Source organism: Saimiri boliviensis, chromosome 7, assembly GCF_048565385.1.
Source record: "Saimiri boliviensis isolate mSaiBol1 chromosome 7, mSaiBol1.pri, whole genome shotgun sequence".
Taxonomy (NCBI): domain Eukaryota; kingdom Metazoa; phylum Chordata; class Mammalia; order Primates; family Cebidae; genus Saimiri; species Saimiri boliviensis.
Window position 1 is genome coordinate 105,053,972 of NC_133455.1, and position 22,057 is coordinate 105,076,028.

The 22,057-nt window shown below is 33.3% G+C and overlaps 1 protein-coding gene across 1 annotated transcript in view; it reads right to left on the minus strand.

The window, feature by feature from the left end:
• ADAMTS20 (ADAM metallopeptidase with thrombospondin type 1 motif 20) overlaps positions 1 to 22,057 on the minus strand; it is a 200,746-nt gene that overhangs the window by 30,959 nt on the left and 147,730 nt on the right. Inside the window, 1 exon segment of the mRNA XM_074403153.1 lies at positions 5,831 to 5,998. Within this exon segment, the coding sequence (XP_074259254.1) occupies positions 5,831 to 5,998 (168 nt within the window).

The following is a 22,057-nucleotide window of genomic DNA, read 5'->3' on the forward strand; positions in this document are numbered from 1 at the left end:
TTAATTGATTGGGATGCACTACTTCACCTGTGTTACCTAACTCAATTCAGACAATTCATAAATATCCTATTTATGAACAAATATAACACTGCACACATCAGTGCTTTAAAGACTTGACAGTAGAAATGGATTAGGTAAATTTTAGCAAATCCACAGGTACTGTAGCCATTGTAACTATTGTAGAGCAGAAATACGGAAATATTGGATTGTGTATTGCAAAAATAGGTTCAACAAGGCTGACTCATCCTGCTATTTAAAAAATAATTATTTAAGATAAAAATAGCAAAGTCTTCTCTTCTGATGCTTTTTAATAATTTTTTATTATGGGTAAGGTTTTGATTTCTTTATAGTCACTTATTTGCAACTATGGTTTATTTCAAGGGAATCAATAATTTAATGGTACTACTAGCAGTAGTATAGTATTTTAAGTTAAAAGAGACTTTTAATTTATGAAATTCCTCTTATAACAGTAATGAATGAGTGACCATAAAACCTACCCCTACTTAAATAACTTTGTTGTGGATATGTTCACTATATCGTGAAAGCAGCCATGGCATTTTTTAATCTCCAATGTTAGCAAATATTCTCTTATATTGAACTGGAATTTTTAAAAAAAACTTTTATGCACGGTGCAGAATCTGTCTGCCTTTTAAATGTGGAACAAATATATACCAACTTTCATGTGAGAAAGTATGAAGATGTGAAGACTGGAACTGTGGCAGCCATTTTATGACCACTACGAGTTGAGCAACAGAATCACAGAAATGCCAATCCAGCATCCTGATGTCATGGAGTTGCTGAATTAAAATTAAAACCAGTAACACTCTGATTTTGTTATGTAAACAATAAAAATCTTCATGATTTAAACCACTAATAAAATCAGGCTTGCTATTCCCAACAGAACATTAGACAACTTCCATAACATAGTTGTTACTATTTATTTGTTCTTCCCTGGGGATCTGGAAAATTGTCAAGGTTTTTCTTATAATCTGAATTTTGGAATAGGCACTTACTCCAAATATCTGATGAGACTATATTAGTGCCCAACACTTTGAACATCATCCTTCTTAGGATTTAAGCAACTCCATCATATATAATATGTGATCAACTATATCCTCAGTTATTTATCCTTTTACCTGTAAAATCTCTATATATCTTATATGTGTGTAACAAACATTTAAAGATTAAAAAACTTGCAATGAATTCAGCACAACTTAGAAATTACATTCTATTGACTACAATATTATATGCAGTTCAGTCACAGCCTGAAATTGTGAACTTCATGTATCCTTCTTGGCCAAAGAAGCAATAATTTACTAAGGAGATATATGGATGAGCTAATGTATAATGATAATAATGGAATAATTATGATAACTAGTATACTGGAGAAAGCTCAAACAGACCTGTGTTGAAATCCCTGCCCCCAGCATTTCCTGCACTATGACCTACACAGGCTTCTTAACTTTTCTATAAGCTGCTATTTCTTCATCTATCTAATGAACATAATAATACCTGCATTTATGGGGAAAAAAGACGTCTCTTATACAGTGTCAGGAAGTGATTGTCCCTTGCTGCTCCCTTTCTCTTCCCATTTTTTCACTTTTCTTATGGAGATGTGATTATTTATGCCTTGAAAATTTGATAAATGCCTTAAATTAGATTGCTAGTCATCTCAGCGTACCCCAAGAAAGGCCATTTTAAATATCAAGAAAGATGATAAAGGAGGAGCATTAACAGATAGCATTGAAATGAAAAACAGAATTTCACTGGCTAGAAAAGATTAGGAAGCAAAGTTTAAGCCCCAGTCTACCTTCTTCTTAGAAGTGTCACTGAATACCCTGATGTTACAAATGAAGGGATCATATATTCTTAATTAGGAGCTTTAGGGATTTAAAAAATTAATATTTGCTATTTTTAAAATTATAAAACACATACATATGTCAGGAATTCTGAAAATATGGAAATAAAGATTTATACTTACATATTTTTGAAAGATAGACAATATGGAATTACAGAAATATAAAATCTCTTAAACATCTAGAATTTAGCATTCAATTTCTTTCTTTTTTCTTTTTTTTTTTTTCCAAATGAGGGACTTTGGGTGGGAACACTGGGCAGCAGATATGTGGGATATTGGAATTTATATCACCTTTGGTCTCAGCTCTTATCTTAAAATGCAAGTAAGAAAATGATGGATATCAAAGAGGAAGCAACTAAGTGGCTGATTTGACTTGGTTCTACATTGAATATTGTTGTGTGAGATTCTGCAGGTATCTAAATTGTCCAGCAGGTTTGTCAAGTTTAAGAGGAGGTGAGAATTCAGAATTTTTTTTTTCCCTAAACAGAGATTGTGCATTTGGATGGCACTTAAGTAAGTAAATGGGACCTGAGACAATGAAGAATCTAGAACCATGCTAGCTTTAAAAACTTGAATTTACAAGTGAAGCTGCTATTTCCAAATAGATAAAATTAAATGAAAAAAAAAAATCCCCTTGTTTCTAGGAAGTGGGGGTGGAGTGGGTTTTTTTTTTTTTTTTTTTTTCCTTTTAAACAACTCAGGTATTTAATTTGTATCTAGGATATACATCCGAACAGAGGGCAAACGGCCCTGTATAGCAATGTTTGTTCCTGTTTAGCAACAGTCATTAAAATGCATTTCTAAATCTTTTAATTTTTTTTTAAAAAAAAGATACAAATACTAAATGAAGAGTGTTCCTTCAAAACTCATGTAAGCCCCTCTGTGGTCAAAATTTATCAAACGAGTCTTTCCATTTGAATGAAGCATCATGTAAAATAGTAATAAAATGAAATTATTTTAAGAGTGAGTGATTATATTAAAGCAATGTTACAATTTACATATTCAGAATAAAGCAGCAACCAGTGATTATCTTGTAACTACCTCTGAAATTACACTTCTGTTTAATATACTGTTATATGTGATGCAGTGACAGCCTGCAATTGTTAACTTCGTGTGGGTGCTTTTTATAGAATAAATCAAAAGGCAATGACTTCACAAGTGGTCATTTGTCTCTGGCTGAGATTTGGGGACTGTGTGGGTGAATGCAACTAATTTCTATGACAAGGAAAACCAATTCAAAGAAAGCAAATTCTGTACAAAAGCATCTATTTTTTGTAGTCCTTAAATATTCATATCTGTATCTTTAAAATCCCTGAAATATGTTCCTTTAGCAGATCTCACATAATTTCATATTTGGTGGTAAGCCAAGGCCAATTTGTTTGCATGGATGATGGATTCACTATTGTGGAGCTTGAGGTTCAGAGTCAGAAAGCGACTCTTCATTAATACCAACCATAGCAGCTGCAGCAGCTGCAGAGCAGCAGAAGAATCTGAGATCAACAGGAATATTGGTGGCCAAGACAAAAAAAGTCTCCCTCATTTCCACTCCCATGCCCCTGTGGCTCCGGCCTGATGTAGGAACTGGGAGTTAACTGCTGCACACTGAGCAGATCTGTGGCCATTCATGTTCAGTGCCTTTATGATGTTGCACACAGGGGAAAGATACTTTGCCATTATCCTGCCACATCTCTATCCAGATAAAGGCAAACCTCCACTTTAAGCAAAACCACAATATGAGAAACATAATAAATCAAGACATGGTGAGTCATTTTGAAATTAGATCACAGTATTCAGAGTAAGAAGTATTTAGCTTAGATACAAAGCTAGGTGCTTAGGAAATAAAATATCCATTGCCTCTAAGAGAAAAAGAGTAATGTCTGAGATACTTCTGAATTAGTAAGCATGAGTTAGGTTTTTTTCTTACTCCCTAAAGATAATGCTTAGTTATAGATGGTATTAAGTGACACAAGCATATCTGAGTTCTTCTGAGCTCACACTATATGAATGTAAATAATGGCCAAAATAGGCCAGGCGAGGTGGCTCAGCCTGTAATCCCAGCACTTTGGGAGGCCAAGGTGGGTGAATCATGAGGAGAGATCGAAACTATCCTGGCCAACATGGTGAAACTCCATCTCCACTAAAAATACAAAAATCAGCTGGGCGTGGTGGTGCATGCCTGTAGTCCCAGCTACTTGGGAGGCTGAGGCAACAGAATCGCTTGAACCTGGGAGATGGAGGATGTTGCAGTGAGCTGAGATCGCGCCACTGCATGCAGCCTGACAACAAAACGAGACTCCGTCTGATTAAAAAACAAACAAACAAACAAACAAACAAACAAAACAAAAAAAAAAAAACATGGCCAAAATAAATGTAGAGAGGCCATTATAGACTCAGAAACAGATGATGATAAAGTATCAAACTAGATCGGGGTGGGTGCAGTGGAGATTCAAGAGCTACTTTGATAAAGGAAATGAGAGAACCTGTTGAGTAACTAAATGAGAGAACCTGTTAAGAGGCAAGTGAAAAGGAGATAAGAACGATCCAGTATTTCTTTTTTGAACAACTTAGTAGGAACTAGTGACATTTACTAAATAAAACAAGTTAATGGAGAAATCTTTAAAATCATGGCCTCTACTAAAGCATGAAAAATAATTTATTTATTTGATGAACATCCAATGTAGAAGCAAAGGCCCAACAATACATCTTTTTGGTGTGTGGGATTAAAAATAGAGATGCACTAACTTCTAGTTTTCAATTAAACATTGACCACAGCCCCAACATATTAACACTGGCAGAGGCTGCCCCTTTTACAAAGAAATTTGAGATTTTTACTCGATTTGGGAGGCTTTTAGTCAATATCAATGAGGCATTGACACAATTCCACTTTAAAGCTGAATGCACTGCACTGAGGTGCTGAGTGCAAAGACTAAATGATGATGACGTTGGACCCCAGGGGAAACTCCATTTCCTTCTAGCTGCCCAATAGACATAACTCAAATATCTGACAGAGATAAGGAAGTTCTATGATCAGAAGATAGGTTTCTTTTTCCCTCTGCAGTACTAGATAATCCCTCTGAGGAACTGCTGAGAGCAGCCAGATGGCTACATTTAAAGTCCAGCCCCATAGAAATCAGTCCTCAGAAAATTTTTCCAGTTATCACTTCTGACTTCATTTATGGCTTTTTTCTTGTCAATATTTCCCAAGCTGGTGGACTTTGACAGTCCCTACCTCAATTGAACTTTTGATCTCTTTTCTCCGAGTATGCCAAGTGGTATCAATTACCCTTCTTTTTACAGACTGAATTGTCAGCCTGGATTCATTTATTTATCAGCTTGATTTTTGCTGAGTCCTTTTATTCTAGCGTAGCCTAGGTTGTCTAGCTCTGACAACTCCCTAACTCTCAATCTCTGATTACAATCTTGTCTGGAATTTACCAGTCCCCTCTCCAGGATTCAACCTTACCTCAAATCCAAAATTTTGGGGTAGAAACAAGGCAGTTACTAAATGCATCATCATATATATATTTTACTGTTAGACTACAGAGAATAGTATTATGATTATCAGTAGCCCTGCTAGTATTCAATAACAAAATTTCTTGTCAAGTTTATAGCCACAAAAGTCATATGACTAGGCTGAGCACAGTGGCTCATGCTTATAATCCCAGCACTTTGGGATGACAAGATGGGAGGGAGGATTGCTTGAGCCGAGCAGTTTAAGAATAGCCTGACCAACATAGCAAAACCTTGTCTCAATTTAAAAAAATCAAATGACTAATTTATTATTTAACTATAAACTTAGCAAATGTGTTAACACTGTTGAGTATTAATATTAACTTAGAGCATAGTGCAAAAAAGTATATAACAATACATTTTAGAGAAGTAAAACATTCAAGGTTATGGAAAATAAGAATGAATTGAGATTTTGTTTTTCAATAAAAAAATACATGTATAATTATAAAATACATCACATACCTCATTCCAGCTATTGGCTTTCCATGAAGGGCATCTGCCAGATCTACAGGCTTTGTGAGTTGGAGGTTTCTGTATATGACTGCAATTTGTGTCTTCTAGTTTCCTTTGGAACTGGTCAACACAAAACACTTCACGGTACTTATTACCTTTACCACAAGAAGCTGAGCACTAGAAAAAAAATACGAATGCACTTGATTCATTTTCTTCTTGATTAAACTTATAATAAAAAAGTACAAAATATAACAATCCACACATTAATTGCTTTGATATTTTTATTAAGATATACTCTGGTATTTCTAGTTAGAGAAAAGGTAAAATTCACCAATCTGCTCTAGACCATCAATTAATGTTAATATCATAAGGTAATATGATCACATTTTTGTAATTTATTCTACAAGAATGTAGTGATTGTCTACAATTGTGCAAGAATTCTTCTGGCACATCAGTGCTTTAAATCTTTTAAGGTTAGACTACCCTCAGCTAACTCCTTTTATTATGCATAGCCCAATAAAACTTGCATTTAACTTTGTAGAGTCAATATTCATTCTATGTCTATCTCCATATGCTTTTCTGTACTGTAAAGTATGTTTTCTATGTTAAAAATTTTCATAATCTCTCAGTGCAGAAAACTGATTGAGAAAGCAGAAAGTTTTTAAAACAGCATTTCAGTTCAGGTTTGTTTCTTGCATCAGTCTAGAAGATGTCTTACTCTACCATTGGCCCTCCAATATATTTAGTAAACAAAAAATAACTGAAGTCTTTTTTAAAAAATATAGGTAAAATAATAATTTGACTTCATTTGTCAGCCAGTTTTCATTTTATGAGTGAGGACAGTGCAATGTGATAGAAAGCACCCTGGCTCTGGCATTGAGTACTACTTCTGCCACTTATAGCTGGGTGACTTTAGGCACATTTCATAACCTGTCCAAGCCTTGATGTTTTTTTCATTTATAAAACATGAATGGTAACATCATTCTTACAAACTTCTTATGAAGATTAACGTGAGATAAAGAATATGAAACGTCTAACTCAGTCCTATTATACTTGGTAGACCCTCAGTAAACATTAGCTTCCTCTTCTACCATTTTCCTTCATATAGTGTCAGAGAGGATGCTGACAATCTCAGCATAATATAGGTATCAGAGGAAAGCTAACCAAAGAAGCCATGGAGTCCAGACAACCTTTCTCATTCCTCTGAGACAGTTGTTGGCATATGGTTTCATTTGAAACATATGCTAAGTTCTGAAAACATCAGATAGTATACATTTTCTGCATATTGTGAATTTACAGAATATTAGACTATTCAGACTATTTGATACTCAAGTACTTTAAACTTTTAAAAAATGAACAGTCTGGAGATTTTTTTTTATATTACGAGCAATATGTTACAATAATGCATTGATTATGAAGCACTATTATATCCTTCATGTTCTCTACCTCTCCTCCACCTCATTAATACTTACAGCCATTCCATGCCACTTAACACACTTGGTTCTGTGAAATTCTCTAATGGATCTTCATATGTTGTGTTAAGGTACATTCTTTCCTCCTATTGATCTAGGCCTACCTATATGCTTTACTGTTCCTGGTCATGTATCTTGGGCACTTTCCCTGACTTTTTCTTTTTTTTGTTGTTTGTTTTTCAGAGTATTATGTTCTAAAAAAACCACAAAGTATTATTGTGTATCGCGCATATACCAGGGAGTGTGCTAACTACTTTGATATGTACATGTTCACACATGGAAGAATGATTTTCCCCAAAATATAATTTTTAGTGATCTTTTGAACAAAGGAAGCATTTATTACTCCCTCTACTAGACACTTTATTGAAAAGTAATAATTATTGTGAATAGCCATGTTAAGATTCATTAAACACCATCTCTTGCTTTTGCCCTTGATGTATCTTCAAAGTGCTTATCATCTAAATGATACGCATCATCTATGAAGGGAATTATACCAGCATAGGTCTTAATATTGCACTCAGTGAACTGCAATATTCAGAAAACAAAAAACACTACAAGATACTAAATACCATTAAAAGGATATAATAAAAAGTATGATGGAATCTTAAAATTCATGTAAAGTAGTATTTCTTTCTAGGATATTTGTAAGTGCCTGAAGAGAAGGTAATATTTAAATTCATTCTTGAAGGAGAGGTAGGTTTGTTGATGAACAAAGATGAATACTCTTATGTGTATGTTTGATATGACTTATCTAGACATTGTCCAGGTGTGTCTTTTCTGTAAAATTCCCAGAGGTCTTTTTAACAGTGCCAAGAACTCAAGCATCAACCAGTAAATGTACTGTGAATTGTGATATTCCTAAGAATGGCCAATTGACCTACAAAGCTATGTAACATAAGAGGAGATAGATTAAATTCCAAATGCTAATTAAGAATTCAGCAATATATCTCCTCTATAAGCATTATCTATGAATGGAATGTAAACTCACACATGTAGTACACTGCCAAAGTTCAGAATTATTTTTCATAAAACTTAATAGTCTTCTACTCTATAAGTCATCTTTGCTTGTCTCTTTATTATTTTAATCTATCAAACTAATATAATCTATTATTAGTCTAATCTAGATTGTTACTGAACATAATTTAAATATAAACTATTTTAATCAACACTTTATATTTTATAATTTATAAGCTTATTTTTACGTTTTCTGTTTTTTTTTTTTTTTTGCTCAAGAACTGATAATGGCTCTCTTATTGTCTTAATAGCAAACCAAAACTTAAACTCCTCTTTGCTTTCTTGATCCACCAAATTTTAGTCAACATGACTTTCCAAGTTTATATTTTTCTACTTTTCACCATACAAACCTTTATTCTCTTTAGGCATAATTGCTTTCTCTTTAATGTGACACATTCATTCAGCAACAGGGCCTAACTCATTATTTCTTTTACCTAATCACTTCCTCTAATAATTATCCTTAAGCCCCAATTCAATTCCATACATCAATCTTTCACTTCCCTGAACTGAATCCTACCCTGTTTTTAGCACTTCATTATTTTCTACGTTTTCAACTTTTGTCACATGCATCATCTACCTAACTTCCTAGAGGTCAGTCCTTTTAGATCACCCATATCATCTAGAAAGTGGCATGCGTAATAACGATCAGCTGATGGATGTTGATTAATGGTACAAGCAATTTTTAATTTGCTTTTATCAAATTCTAAAATAATTGACTTAAAAATTTTAAATTCCATGTAATATATTTATTGGTTAAAAAACCGAAAGTCCTCTAGAAATGATAGAAAAAAATACAAAATCAAAGAATTATAAAATAATTTATAATTTTTAAAATAAATTTCTCCAAGATCTGAAGAGGATAAGTACAGATTCTATCCTCAAAATAAGTACAGTATTTTATCATATCTGATGAATTCCATCTGGGAATTTCTCTAAAGTAAAATAGGACTTGTTATGCAAAGAATTATGTTTTAATTGCAATGAGGCATCCACAGAGTAAACAACTAGTGAACTGATACCTTCCTTTCAAACGATAATACATTCTGAGTTGTAAGGATTCCACAAAATAGCCCATTTGGTAGGAATATTCAAACATGCAGTTTTTTCTTCTGGTATCCCAGCAATCTTTTGTTTTTTTTTCCCTCTGTTTTATATTCCTGACACCATCATAGTCTTTTGAGGTTTTATTTAATGCTGTATAATTCATTTCTAGCATTCTTGTTGACAGATTTTTTCTCAAAAATCACCCCTAGTTCCCTTAATTGGCATAGTCTTAACTGTTGCTGAGATTTTTTTCCATGACTACTATGGAATAGTAGATACAGCACGCAACCCACTCCAGAATTAGTGATACTAAATAAACATACAAGTGCCTCAAGCTGATAATTCTTACAAATTAGGTGAAGACAAATGTCTAAAATAAAACATGGCATTTGAAACAAATGCAAAATTGGCAAGCCCTGAAAATATAGTAGACTCTTTAGAGTTGTTCTAGTTACCTGGTACTTTCCTCTCCAGGATGGAGTGCTGAAATTAATTAGTCCCCTCTAACATGGTAACTTTGGAAAAAGTATACTTTTATTTTTACAGAAAAGCTGCACATAATTATAGAATAAGATTATTTCTCATATTTGAGGTGTGGATTTTTTTGTTTATATATAAAGATACTGCAGGAGAATGAATTTATTGACTTAATTACTAGGAGTCTTGTTGATTAATTCTGGAAACTTAAATTGTTAAACAAAATAATATAAGAAAATAAAATTCATTTAGCTTCGCTTCTAGGAAATGGAAGATTTTTTCTTTTTTTAGGCATCCCTAAACTATTATATTGATTCTGACAGTAGTGACAAACATAGAGCTACTGGTTAGAATTAATATGTACCCAAACTAGTAGTTACATATCCCTGAAAAGTAACTATTACACTAGTCATGCATAAACCAAGCGCTTTATAGACTTTACAAGCTGGGTAACCTTAGGTAAGCTCTTAAACCTCACTGGACCTTCATTTTTCATATATATATATATATATATATAATAACTATTTCATATACATGGCTATGTAAAAGTAAGATGAAAGAGTTTTTATTTTTAAAGAGAGAAATAGCAAGCTAAGAAAACTCTAAAGACAAGTATAATGCTATAGCAAAATGAGAAAAAAATTAAAATCAATAAACAACTAAAAGAGTACTGCAGAAAATCACATTGATTAGATTCAGGACAAGATTAAAAATGTCTCCCATAATGCAAATGGAATAGTGAAGATGAGATAGAGAAGAGTAAATGGAGAGTTGACGTATGAATGTTGTTTCCTGGAAAATACTCTGTTCATGTCCAGCTCAAGTCATCATATCATTGCACATGCCATCATATCATTTCCTCCCACCACAACACCTTCACTGACTTCATCCCTATGTATTTTTCCGTGCTGAGTTTAAATCTCATTTCCTTCTCAAAATTCCCTTCTCTGATGGAGGATGTCTGATGTTCAATTTAGACCAGATTAGGTAGGATTCTTACAGACTTTTTTTTTTTTAGCACCCTTTCTCCTTTGCTATACTCAGTGCACCTGTAATTATCTGTTCTGTCTCTTTTCTCTTCCAGACTATAAAATCTGCTGAGAATAGACATACTGTAAGGAATCTGACACATTCACAAAACAGAAAGCATCCAGAATCACTCGTTTTTAATTTAATGTATCATGAATAATTATACCTTTCTTTTAAAAGGAGGAAATAATAGCAATGCACCATGAATCATAGGATCTTTCATCAATTTACTGACCAATGTTTTACTGAAATGGTAGATATTCCATTGGCATCATGTGAACTGATTTTAAATGGTACATTTTCAATGTAATAGTTATGTTACATAGTAATGATCATCTTCAATTTTAGCCATAAACATTCCTTAGTTGGGTATTTGAAATATAGACCTGAAGTTTGGTGTATAAAAAAATCAAGTGAAATTAAAATTAAGAGTAAGTATTACTTATCCATTGGATCTATTTTAATTAAGCTTGGCTAGAAAAACAGCAAATATCCATTTCTATGCTACTACTATATAATGTCATCTAAGGATGAAGGTATATATATTTGTTTTTATATTAATCATCTAAACTTTAGCTAAACTTCGATAAGTATCAAAACTCATATTTAATATAGTAAAAATTAGTATTAGAAACACAATATTAGAAAAAAGCTTTGACATGAACTGTAAGTTTTGTGTTAAATATTTTTAGTGACTATTAAGATAAAATTGATTATTGAGAGGGATTTTAGAGAAAACCTAGTTTACCTTCATATATTTTTCTTCATATAAATTATTGTTATAATTCAAAATTTTCTAAATTAATCTGTACATAACCTAAATTATTGCCAGCTCAACAAAGTTTCAATGAGTAAATCTGGCAATGACTCTATTGCTTAAGCAGAGAATGTTTAGTTATTCCAGGTCAATTAGTAAGAACTAGAAGTATCTTACCAACATCAAACTACTGCTCCTTCAACATGCCTCCACATTTGCTGATAAGAAAAATATTTAAAATTAAATAGAGGCCAGGTGAGGCGGTTCATGCCTGTAATCCCAGCACTTTGGGAGGCTGAGGCCAGAGGCTCGCTTGAGCCCAGGGGTTTGAGGCCAGCTTGGTAACAAAATAAGACCTCATCTCTACAAAATTAAAAAAAAAAAAAAAAAACTAGCCAGGCATGGTGATGGTGATGCACATCTGTGGTCCCAGCTACTTGGGAGGCTTAAGTGTGATCGCTGGAGCCCAGGAGGTGGAGGTTGCAATGAGCCATGATCATCCCACTGTACTAAAGCATGGGCAATAGAGCAAGACCTTTTCAATAATAATAACAATGAAACAATAAACAAATTATTTCAGAATTTGATAATATAATTGTAAACATTTCATATGCTTTTTCAAAAACCATTTTGGGGATGGTTAAAAATTATGGCATTTTTCAAGCAGCCATAAATAACCTAACTAAACAAAAACTTTGTAAGTATAATTTTTCCTCCAACCATTTTATTTTAGTCCTCTATTGTTATTAAACAAAAAAATGACAATAAGAAAATACAAAATACAAAATTGAGTAAAAGTAAATGAGGTGATATTATTCAATTTCACTTCAGCTTTTGAAATTTTCTGATTATGTTTTCAAAACATAAACTGTAAGAAGTCATCAAATTATCTTTTTTTTCCCCTTGGGGACAATATAGTTTTTTATTTTTAATTATGCTTCAAGTTCTGGGGTACAAGTGCAGAATGCACAGGTTTGTTACATAAGTATACACGTGCCATGGTGGTTGGCTGTACTCATCAACCCGTTATCTACGTTAGGTATTTCCCCTAATGCTATTCCTCCCCTAGCCTCCTACCCCACAACAGGTCCCTGGTGTGTGATGTTCTGATCCTTGTGTCCATGTGTTCTCATTGTTCAGCTCCCACTTGTGAGTGAGAACATGGGGTGTTTGGTAGTCTATTCTTGTGTTAGTTTGCTGAGAATGGTGGTTTCTAGCTTCAATTATGTCCCTGCAACAGACATGAACTCATCATTTTTTATGGCTGCATAATATTCCTTGGTGTATATGTGCCACATTTTCTTTATCCAGTCTATCACTGATGGGCATTTGGGTTGGTTCCAACTCTTTGCTATTGTGATCCAGTGCCACAATAAGCATACATGTACATGTGTCTTTACAGTAGAATGATTTATAATTCTTTGTGTATATACCCAGTAATGGAAATGCTGGATCAAATGGTACTGCTAGTTCTAGATCCTCAAGGAATTGCCACACTGTCTTCCACAATGTGGAACTAATTTACACTCCCACCAACAGTGTAAAAGTGTTCCTATATCTCCATATCCTCTCCAGCATCTGTTGTTTCCTGACTTTTTAATGATCACCATTCTAAATGGCATGAGATGGTATCTCATTGTGGTTTTAATTTGCATTTCTCTAATGACCAGTGATGATGAGCCTTTTTTCATATGTTTGTTGGCCACATAATGTCTTCTTTCGAGAAGTGTCTGTTCATATCCTTTGCCCTTTTTGATGGGGTTGTTTCATTTTTTTCTTTTTAATTTCTTTAAGTTCTTTGTAGGTTCTGGATACTAGCCCTTTGTCAGATGGATAGATTGCAAAAATGTTCTCCCATTCTGTAGATTGCCTGTTCACTCTGATGATAGTTTCTTTTGCTGTACGGAAGCTCTTTCATTTAATTAGATTCCATTTGTCAATTTTGGCTTTTCTTGCAATTGCTTTTTGAATTTTATTTATGAAATCTTTGCCCATGCCTGTCCTGAATGCTATTAGCTAGGTCTTCTTACAGGGTTTTTATGGTTTTAGGTCTTACATTTAAGTCTTTAACCCGTCTTGAGTTAATTTTTATATAAGGTGTAAGGAAGGGGTTCAGTTTCAGTTTTCTGCATATGGCTAGCCAGTTTTCCCAACACTATTTATTAAATAGGGAATCCTTTCCACATTGCTTGTTTTTGTCAGATTTGTCAAAGATTAGATGGCTGTGGATGTGTGGTGTTATTTCTGAGGCCTCTGTTCCATTCCTTCAGTGTATGTATCTGTTTTGGTGCCAGCACCATGCTGTTTTGCTTACTGTCCCCTTGCAATATAGTTGGAAGTCAGGTAGCATCATGCCTCCAGCTTTGTTTTATTTTGTTTTACTGCCTAGGATTGTCTTGGCTATGCAGGCTCTTTTTTTGGTTCCATGTTAAATTTAAAGTAGTTTTTTCCTAATTCTGTGAAGAAAATCAATGGTAGTTGGATGGGGATAGCACTGAATCTATAAATTACTTTGGGCAGTATGGCCATTTTCACGATATTGATTCTTCCTATCCTTGAGCATGGAATCTTCTCCTATTTGTTTTTGTCCTCTCTTATTTCCTTGAGCAGTGGTTTGTGGTTCTCCTTGAAGAGGTCCTTCACATTTCTTGTAAGTTGTATTTCTAGGTATTTTATCTTCTTTGTAGCAATTGTGAATGGGAATTCACTCATGATTTGACTCTCTGTTTGTCTGTTATTTGTGTATAGGAATGCTTGTGATTTTTGCAGATTGATTTTGTATCCTGAGATTTTGCTGAAGTTGCTTATCAGCTTAAGGAGATTTTGGGTTGAGACAATGGAGTTTTTTACTTATAGAATCATGTCATTTGCAGAGACAATTTGACTTCCTCTCTTCCTATTTGAATACCCTGTATTTCTTTCTCTTGTCCGATTGTCCTGCCCAGAACTTCCAATACTATGTTGAATAGGAACAGTGAGAGAGGCATCCTTGTCTTGTGCCAATTTTCAAAGGGAATGATCCCAGTTTTTGCCCATTCAGTATGATATTGGCTGTGGGTTTGCCATAAATCATTCTTAACATTTTGAGATATGTTCCACCAATATCTAGTTTATTAAGAGGTTTCACAGCATGGAGGGTGTTGAATTTTATCAAAGGTCTTTTCTGCCTCTATTGAGATAAGGATGTTGTTTTTGTCATTGGTTCTGTTTATGCGATGGATTACATTTATTGATATGCATATGTGGACCCAGCCTTGTGTCCCAGGGATGAAGCCAAAAAACACATTTTTTACGTTATTACTAGATATGTCACTTCTCTTTGTGTTCTGACAACATGGTGCTTAAGTCATTGTTAAAAATGTAAGCACTTATAACCACATGGCTGGGTGTCATGTCTATCCTATTGCTCATTGTATGCCAGGTATTAGCTAATTTCTGCAGACAACCAAATAAAACATGCTGAGAGTTCATGAAACCTTTTTGTTTAAGTTAAGGTAAACTTAAAGAAACACACATATTATATATTACAAATTCAAATCTACCTTCTCATTATAAACCAGAAATCATTTCCATCAAGATAAGTGAAATTTAATAAATTGTATCATAGAGTGGTTTTTATTTAAGCATCCAGGTATTATAATAACTACAGATAATCAGATGTTGAAGTGTCTCTCTTGGAAAAATTTGAGAGGATTAGTTATATTTTCCTCAGCCTTAGGTAATTCCAAACATATCAATGAACTTTTCAATATTAGAACAGGTATTATTTATCTTGTTTTTATCTCTTTTCAAAATTAAACTATTTCATGCATCTGTGGCAAAGTTAAATTAAAAATTTTGTATAAAAGACTTATTTTGCTAAAGATTTTTAAATGATATTTGAGTGATTATGTTAAATGTCTTTCAAACACTACTATGAAATAAAGGATTAGTGTATGAAACAACATATTAAATCAGGAAATGATAGAATTTAAAGTTAAAACAGACCAGATATTAGATATTCTGAAAAATAAAACACTATCATGTGTATGCATCCATGTAAATGTCTTTCATTTTTTTAGAAGCCCATAATAACATTGTCTAAATAAAACAAAGAAGCTGTAACTAAACCCCAATAGTTCCAAAATCTTCCAGAAGCCAATAACACCTGTAGATCTAAGAGAAAAGTCCATTATAGTAAAATCTTAGATATGAGTTTATACAACTACTTTGTAATTAAGGGAATTCCCTAGAATGAAAAAACCTATTTTAAATTGAACATCTCAATTATTAGTGAACTAAAACATTAAAGTAGCTATAGTAGAGTAGTAGGAAATGCTTCTGCTTAAAACAAAAAAAAAACCATGGCAAAATATGTAGATATAGAGTAGAGCATCAACTCTAAAATAGTATTGTTACCATTCCTTTAATTCAATACACTTATGCTCTAAGGAGTAAGACACTAAATCCATCAACAAGGACGCTATTCATAGTGCTTCCCGAAAGATTATACTTACAGTTTTAAAGTTTAATGGAGTTTGAAAATGTCCTTTTTAACTTGTAACAGATGTTCTTTGACTATTCAGCTCTAATAAGCCAAGACAGCATTTGGTTTTAAAAATATTTACCACTGAAATATTTTATTCTATTGCATTGCATCTAATCATGTTTAAAATTTGCAGCTCAGACATTAAAACTTTTTAAAATTGGATTAATTTGAAAATAGATTTGACTCTCAACTTAAAGGAGAAAAACCAAATGATTAACAATAAATGTTAGCAACAGACTTTTATTAATATCATTGTAATAATCATATATAATTTTATATTATTTTGAGTACATATGTATACGTATATACACTCATAATGGATTTACAGTTCTTGGCTAATCCATGCAATATTAGAGAACTTACATTTAATTCATCTAACTCAATTGGAAGTAGTATTTAAAGATAATTTACTATAATTGTTAATATTTTCTAAATTATAACTTTGGAAAAGTTGTAATTTAGAAAAGTTTTATATTTCCAAACGTTTTTTGGAAAAATTTTGTGATTATTTTCACTTTCAAATATAAAACCTGAGGGAAAGCTGCAGTAATTTATGCAAGTATCTTGTACAGAAATATTCACTTATCTCATTTTATAATATTGTTTTCTACAAATAACTATTACAAAATCAGAACAAGAATCATTCTAGTGAGTGAGAATTAAAGGACTTAATTATTAGATTAGTTTTCTTCAATGATAAGTTTTGATAAAGAATCATTTCAAACCTGCAAACATTAGTTATTAAACTTGAGTTTATTTTTCTAGAAGTAATAGTAAATGTAAGTTTAATTGAAGATGTGAACACTATTTGTAGCAAAAAATACTCAAGAAAAACTGCGATTCATTTAAAGCTTGCAATTTATACTTTTAACTTTCTGTCTAACAATAATGTCTGTGTGTACTACAAAGGGGAAATGAACATTTCAGACTCCTCTATAAAATCTGTTTAGCAAGTGGAACTCATCTAAGGAGTTCCTGTTTGGAGTTTTTACTGTCTCATCCAGTATTATGAACCTTTACAAGTATCGGGTGACATGGAGAAAAATGGTATGGTTAATATGAGAATAATGCAAATCTTGCCTATTTTTAACAATTTCTTTGGGGCCATTATTGCTAATTTACTTGTTCTTAATTTTTTTTTCACAAATCAACTGAAACACTGCTTTTGCGAGAATGTATGCCCCATTCCATTATAAAAACTCTGCTCCCATCTTACCCCTGGGAGCCTACACCCAGAAGCATGAGCATCTGCCTTCCTGGACTAAAAAATGCAGAAAACTCTTCAGTGTGGGTTGACCATAAAAAGATAAAGAGATCAGAAAAATATCTAAAGCATATCTTTTTTAAAAAAATAATTGACTTTTAAGGCATTACTTACTATGGTAACATTTAAAAAATTCTTAAAATGTCCCAACAAAATAGCAGGATTTATCATTTCAAGTTTCCACAATGTTTAATGTGCTAGCTGTGGGAGATAACAGCCACAAAGCCAAGAAGTTTGCTTTTAAGTAGGGTTATAAAGGCCTAAAAAGGAATATGCACAGAGTACTCTGGGATGAGAAACAAATCAATTCTATGAATGCTTTGACCAGAGAAATGTCAGAGTTGAGATTAAAAGACCACCACCCATTTCACATATTAATGTCTATTTTCCATATGCAATAAAGTTGACAGAAAATGTTTTAGAGATTAATTTCATATTTCAATTAATTGAAGCTAATTTCTAAGTTATTGCCTTAATCACACAACATTATTTATTTGTATCAAAATTTAAGATGGGGTTTCATAATTTTCACTAGTGGAGAATAGTAGATGGAATAATAATCTAGTAGTAGATGGGATTTGGTGTCAGAGGCCCAAAATTGAATCTCAGCTGTCAGAAGTTATGGTAATAATAACACCTACATCTCAGGGTGATTGTGAGATTAAATTAGATAATGTATGAGTAAACTTGAAATAGTGTTTGACACAACAATCTAAAAGCATACTAAGCCTCTATTCCCTTTTTTTACTTCCTTTCTCAAATCCTGAGTGTGTCTTTATCAGGGGCAATAAAGAGAAAACATTCTCTGAAAAAAATATTGTAATTATGAGAGAGATGTAGATGCTATATGGACAAAATAAAAATAGAACACTATGACACTAAAATGCTAAGAATGTAAGACAAACATTTTGATAGTTAAAAAATATAACTAAAATTAAAAATTCAATATATAGTTTCAATATGATAAAGTTTCCCATCAAGTAAAATCAAAAGACAGAAGTAGAAATAGGAAGAACAAAAGCAAGGAAATTAGAAGATCAATCCAAGAACCCCAATATTCGACCAGAAAGAGTTCAAAAATAATAATAATAATAAACAAAATGGTTGCATAGCAATTATCAAAGTATAATACAATTCACAACACAAATATTTTTAATGAAAGAGCTTATGAAAAGAATGTCTAGCAAACTAAATTTTAAATATATTTGCAAACACTAAGTCACTTCATCACGAACTATCCGAATGACAGGGATAAACAGAAGATACCAAAAGCTTCAGTGGAACAGGCATGGAAACAAGGGCACATACAACAGGGAAGGAATCAGAATCCATTCGGACTTCTCAATAATGGCTCAGAATGCTGGAGTAAAATAGGCAATTCCTCAAAAATTTTGAGGGAAATTATTTGCAAGCTAGAATTTTATAGGTAGTCAATTATTCCAATATAAGGATTGACTAAAGACATTTCAAGGTTTGCACAGAAGGAAAATGGTACCTCTTATTTTTCTCATTTTTAAGGAAGGGACAGGCAGGCAAAAGTGTTTTAGTATGAGAGGGTAAACCAAAAAAGAGAAATATATGTGATGTAAGAGAAAGTTATCAAAACCAAAGACCAGTGAAAAGACTTCACAGGATGAGAGAAGGGTACGGCAGGGTTAAGGCCATCCATGCCATCAGAGGAGACAGATTAGGGGTGGAGGTGTCCCTGGAAGGAGTTCAAAATAGAGGAACTAGCTGAGCATTTAGAAAACCTGTTCATAGAGATTTTACATACCTGTTCAACCACTTAAGAAAAAAAACTGTGATTAAAACATAACAAAACTAAGCAAATTTTAAAATAAGGCAATCCCCACCAGGAAAAATGAACAGTTATGTAAGAAAGGAGCAATGTTTCAAAGTACAGTTCACTACTTGGCTCCATACTGACATAGCAGCACTATTGACTTAATCGAAATTTATTTGTAAGATGAATTACAGAATTAGCAGTTTCTGTGAAAGAGCTGAACTGTCAACCTCTATAAAAGGGAGTTGATAGGTAAATTTGTTTGGATATATCCAGAAACAGGTGAATAAGCCTATTATTTGGCAATATGGAGGGCAAATATCAAAAGATTCAGATGAAAGGATTAGAGATTACTTCTAGGGGAGGAAAGACTGAAATAAGAGATAGTTCTTTGTCTTTTAGTCTTCTGGCACCATTTCTTTTTCTTTTTTTTTAAACAATGCACATGTATTAAGACTATATTCGAAACTACAATTAATGATATTTTGTTTACTAATAGAAATCACTGTCAAACTGGAAGTCTCTAGAGATATGTTCTAGAACCCTAAATTCACTCTGTTGTAAAGGACACTATTACTTACTTTATGAAGACATGAGAAAGCATATTTTTTAATTTACTTGGGTCATAAAATTAGGATTGATTAAAAAGTTAGGGCTGAGTGCAGTAGCTCGTGTCTGTAACCCCAGCACTTTGGGAGGTCAAGGAAGGGTGATCATTAAAAGCCAGGAGTTTGAGACCTGCTTGGGCAACAAAGTGAGACTCCGCCTCCACACACGCACAAATTAGCTGGACGTGGTGGGTGCACCTGTAGTCCTCACTACTCAGAAGGCTGAAGTGGGAGGATCACTTGAGCCCAGGATTTTGAGGCTGCAGTGAGCTAGGACTGAGCCCACATTCTTCAGCCTGGGCAACAAAGCAAGACCCTGTCTCAAAAACAAAAAAAAGCTGGATATGAGAATGAAAATGAAAAATGTATATATTCAAGCTATCACGGGAAAAATAAAAGTTCTAGAGTTTGGCTTAAAAATATTTATACCACTAGGATAAATAATATCTGATTTAACAATATTACACACTATGCATATAGGTTTATAGTGACAGAAAATCAGTATAAGAAAACTGGATAACTACCGAAAACTGGATAACTACCAAAAACTGAAATTTGAGGCAGTATTGATCATATTGGGCACAGTGTTAATAACAAGGTTAGCCAAACATATGAAAAAAGCTCATCATCACTGGTCATTAGAGAAATGCAAATCAAAACCACAATGAGATACCATTTCACACCTGTTAGAATGGTAATCATTAAAAAGTCAGGAAACAACAGATGCTGGCGAGGATGTGGAGAAACAGGAATGCTTTCACATTGTTGGTGAGAGTGTAAATTAGTCTAACCAGTGTGGAAGACAGTGTGGCAATTCCTCAAGGATCTAGAACCAGAAATATCATTTCACCCAGCAATCCCACTGCTGGGTATATATCCAAAGCATTATTAATCATTCTATTATAAAGACACATGCACACATATGTTTACTGCAGCACTATTTACAGTAGCAAAAACTTGGAACCAACCCAAATTTCCATCAATGATAGACTGGATAGAGAAAATGTGGCACATATACACCATAGAATACTATGCAGCCATAAAAAGGATGGGTTCATGTCCTTTGTGGGAACATGGATGAAGCTGGTAGCCATCATTCTCAGCAAAGTAATGCAGGAACAGAAAACCAAACACCACATGTTCTCACTCATAAGTGGGTGTTGAGCTATGAGAACACACGGTCACAGGGAAGGGAACATCACACACCAGGGCCTGTCAGATGTGGGGGGTAAGGGAAGGGAGAGCATTAGGAAAAATAACTAATGCACATGGGGCTTAAGACCTAGACAATGGGTTGATGGGTGCAACAAACAATCATGGCACATGTATACCTATCTAACAAACTTGCACGTTCTGCCTATGTATTCCAGAACTTAAAGCAAAATGAATAAATAAAAAATAAATAACAAGGTTGGCAATATTTGTTACAGCTACATTTTCTTCAGTGCGGTCCTTTTTTTTTTTCTAATGAATGAAATTCTAGATGTCACACCTTGAGGGTATCATAAGAAAGGAGATTGAAATGATTAAAGAATTGAACAAAATAGATATACTTGATAATTTTGGATTTCTGGAAAGCAGAAGGCAGAGAAAAACAACTGTCTTCAAATACTTGCCCTATTTAGGAGGAATTTGATTGATTCTTACGTTAGGGTGCAGAATGAGAATTGGAAGCAAATGTTTGTTAGTTTTCCTAAAAAGAAGTGGGCTATATTGTGTTATGGTATGGCCTCCAACTTCAGAAAGTTTTGCTAGGACACAACTGAAGCTTTATGCACTTGGATTGAAAAGTTTCTTCAAAGAATTTATGCTTTGTGTAGACAAGAAGAGATAAGAAAGAAAAAACTGGAAGTCTTTCCAAATTTTAAAGATAGGATACAAAGAGAGAAAATGGTATTTTAAAAATATTTCAAGAATCATTATAACTCTTTAGATATATACAGTATTTATGGTCCAATGAAAACATATTGCATTATTGTTGTTTACTTAAATGAGAAAAATGCAAATTCTACATACCTGAATTATGGGGCATCCTTTGACAGAAAGGAAATCTGATATTCTTTAGTCTTCAAAATTATCAAATAAGTATCAAAGTTTTCTATTGGCTCTTTTACTATGACATAGGTATATAACTTAAACCTTTAAGACTTCCCCAGACCTTTAAATTTTAATTTGTGATAAAATCAGTTTTCAAAATAGCATCTGCTTTTTAACACCGTAAGTGAAACATCTTTCCAACTAATGTCTCTTTTAAAAACTT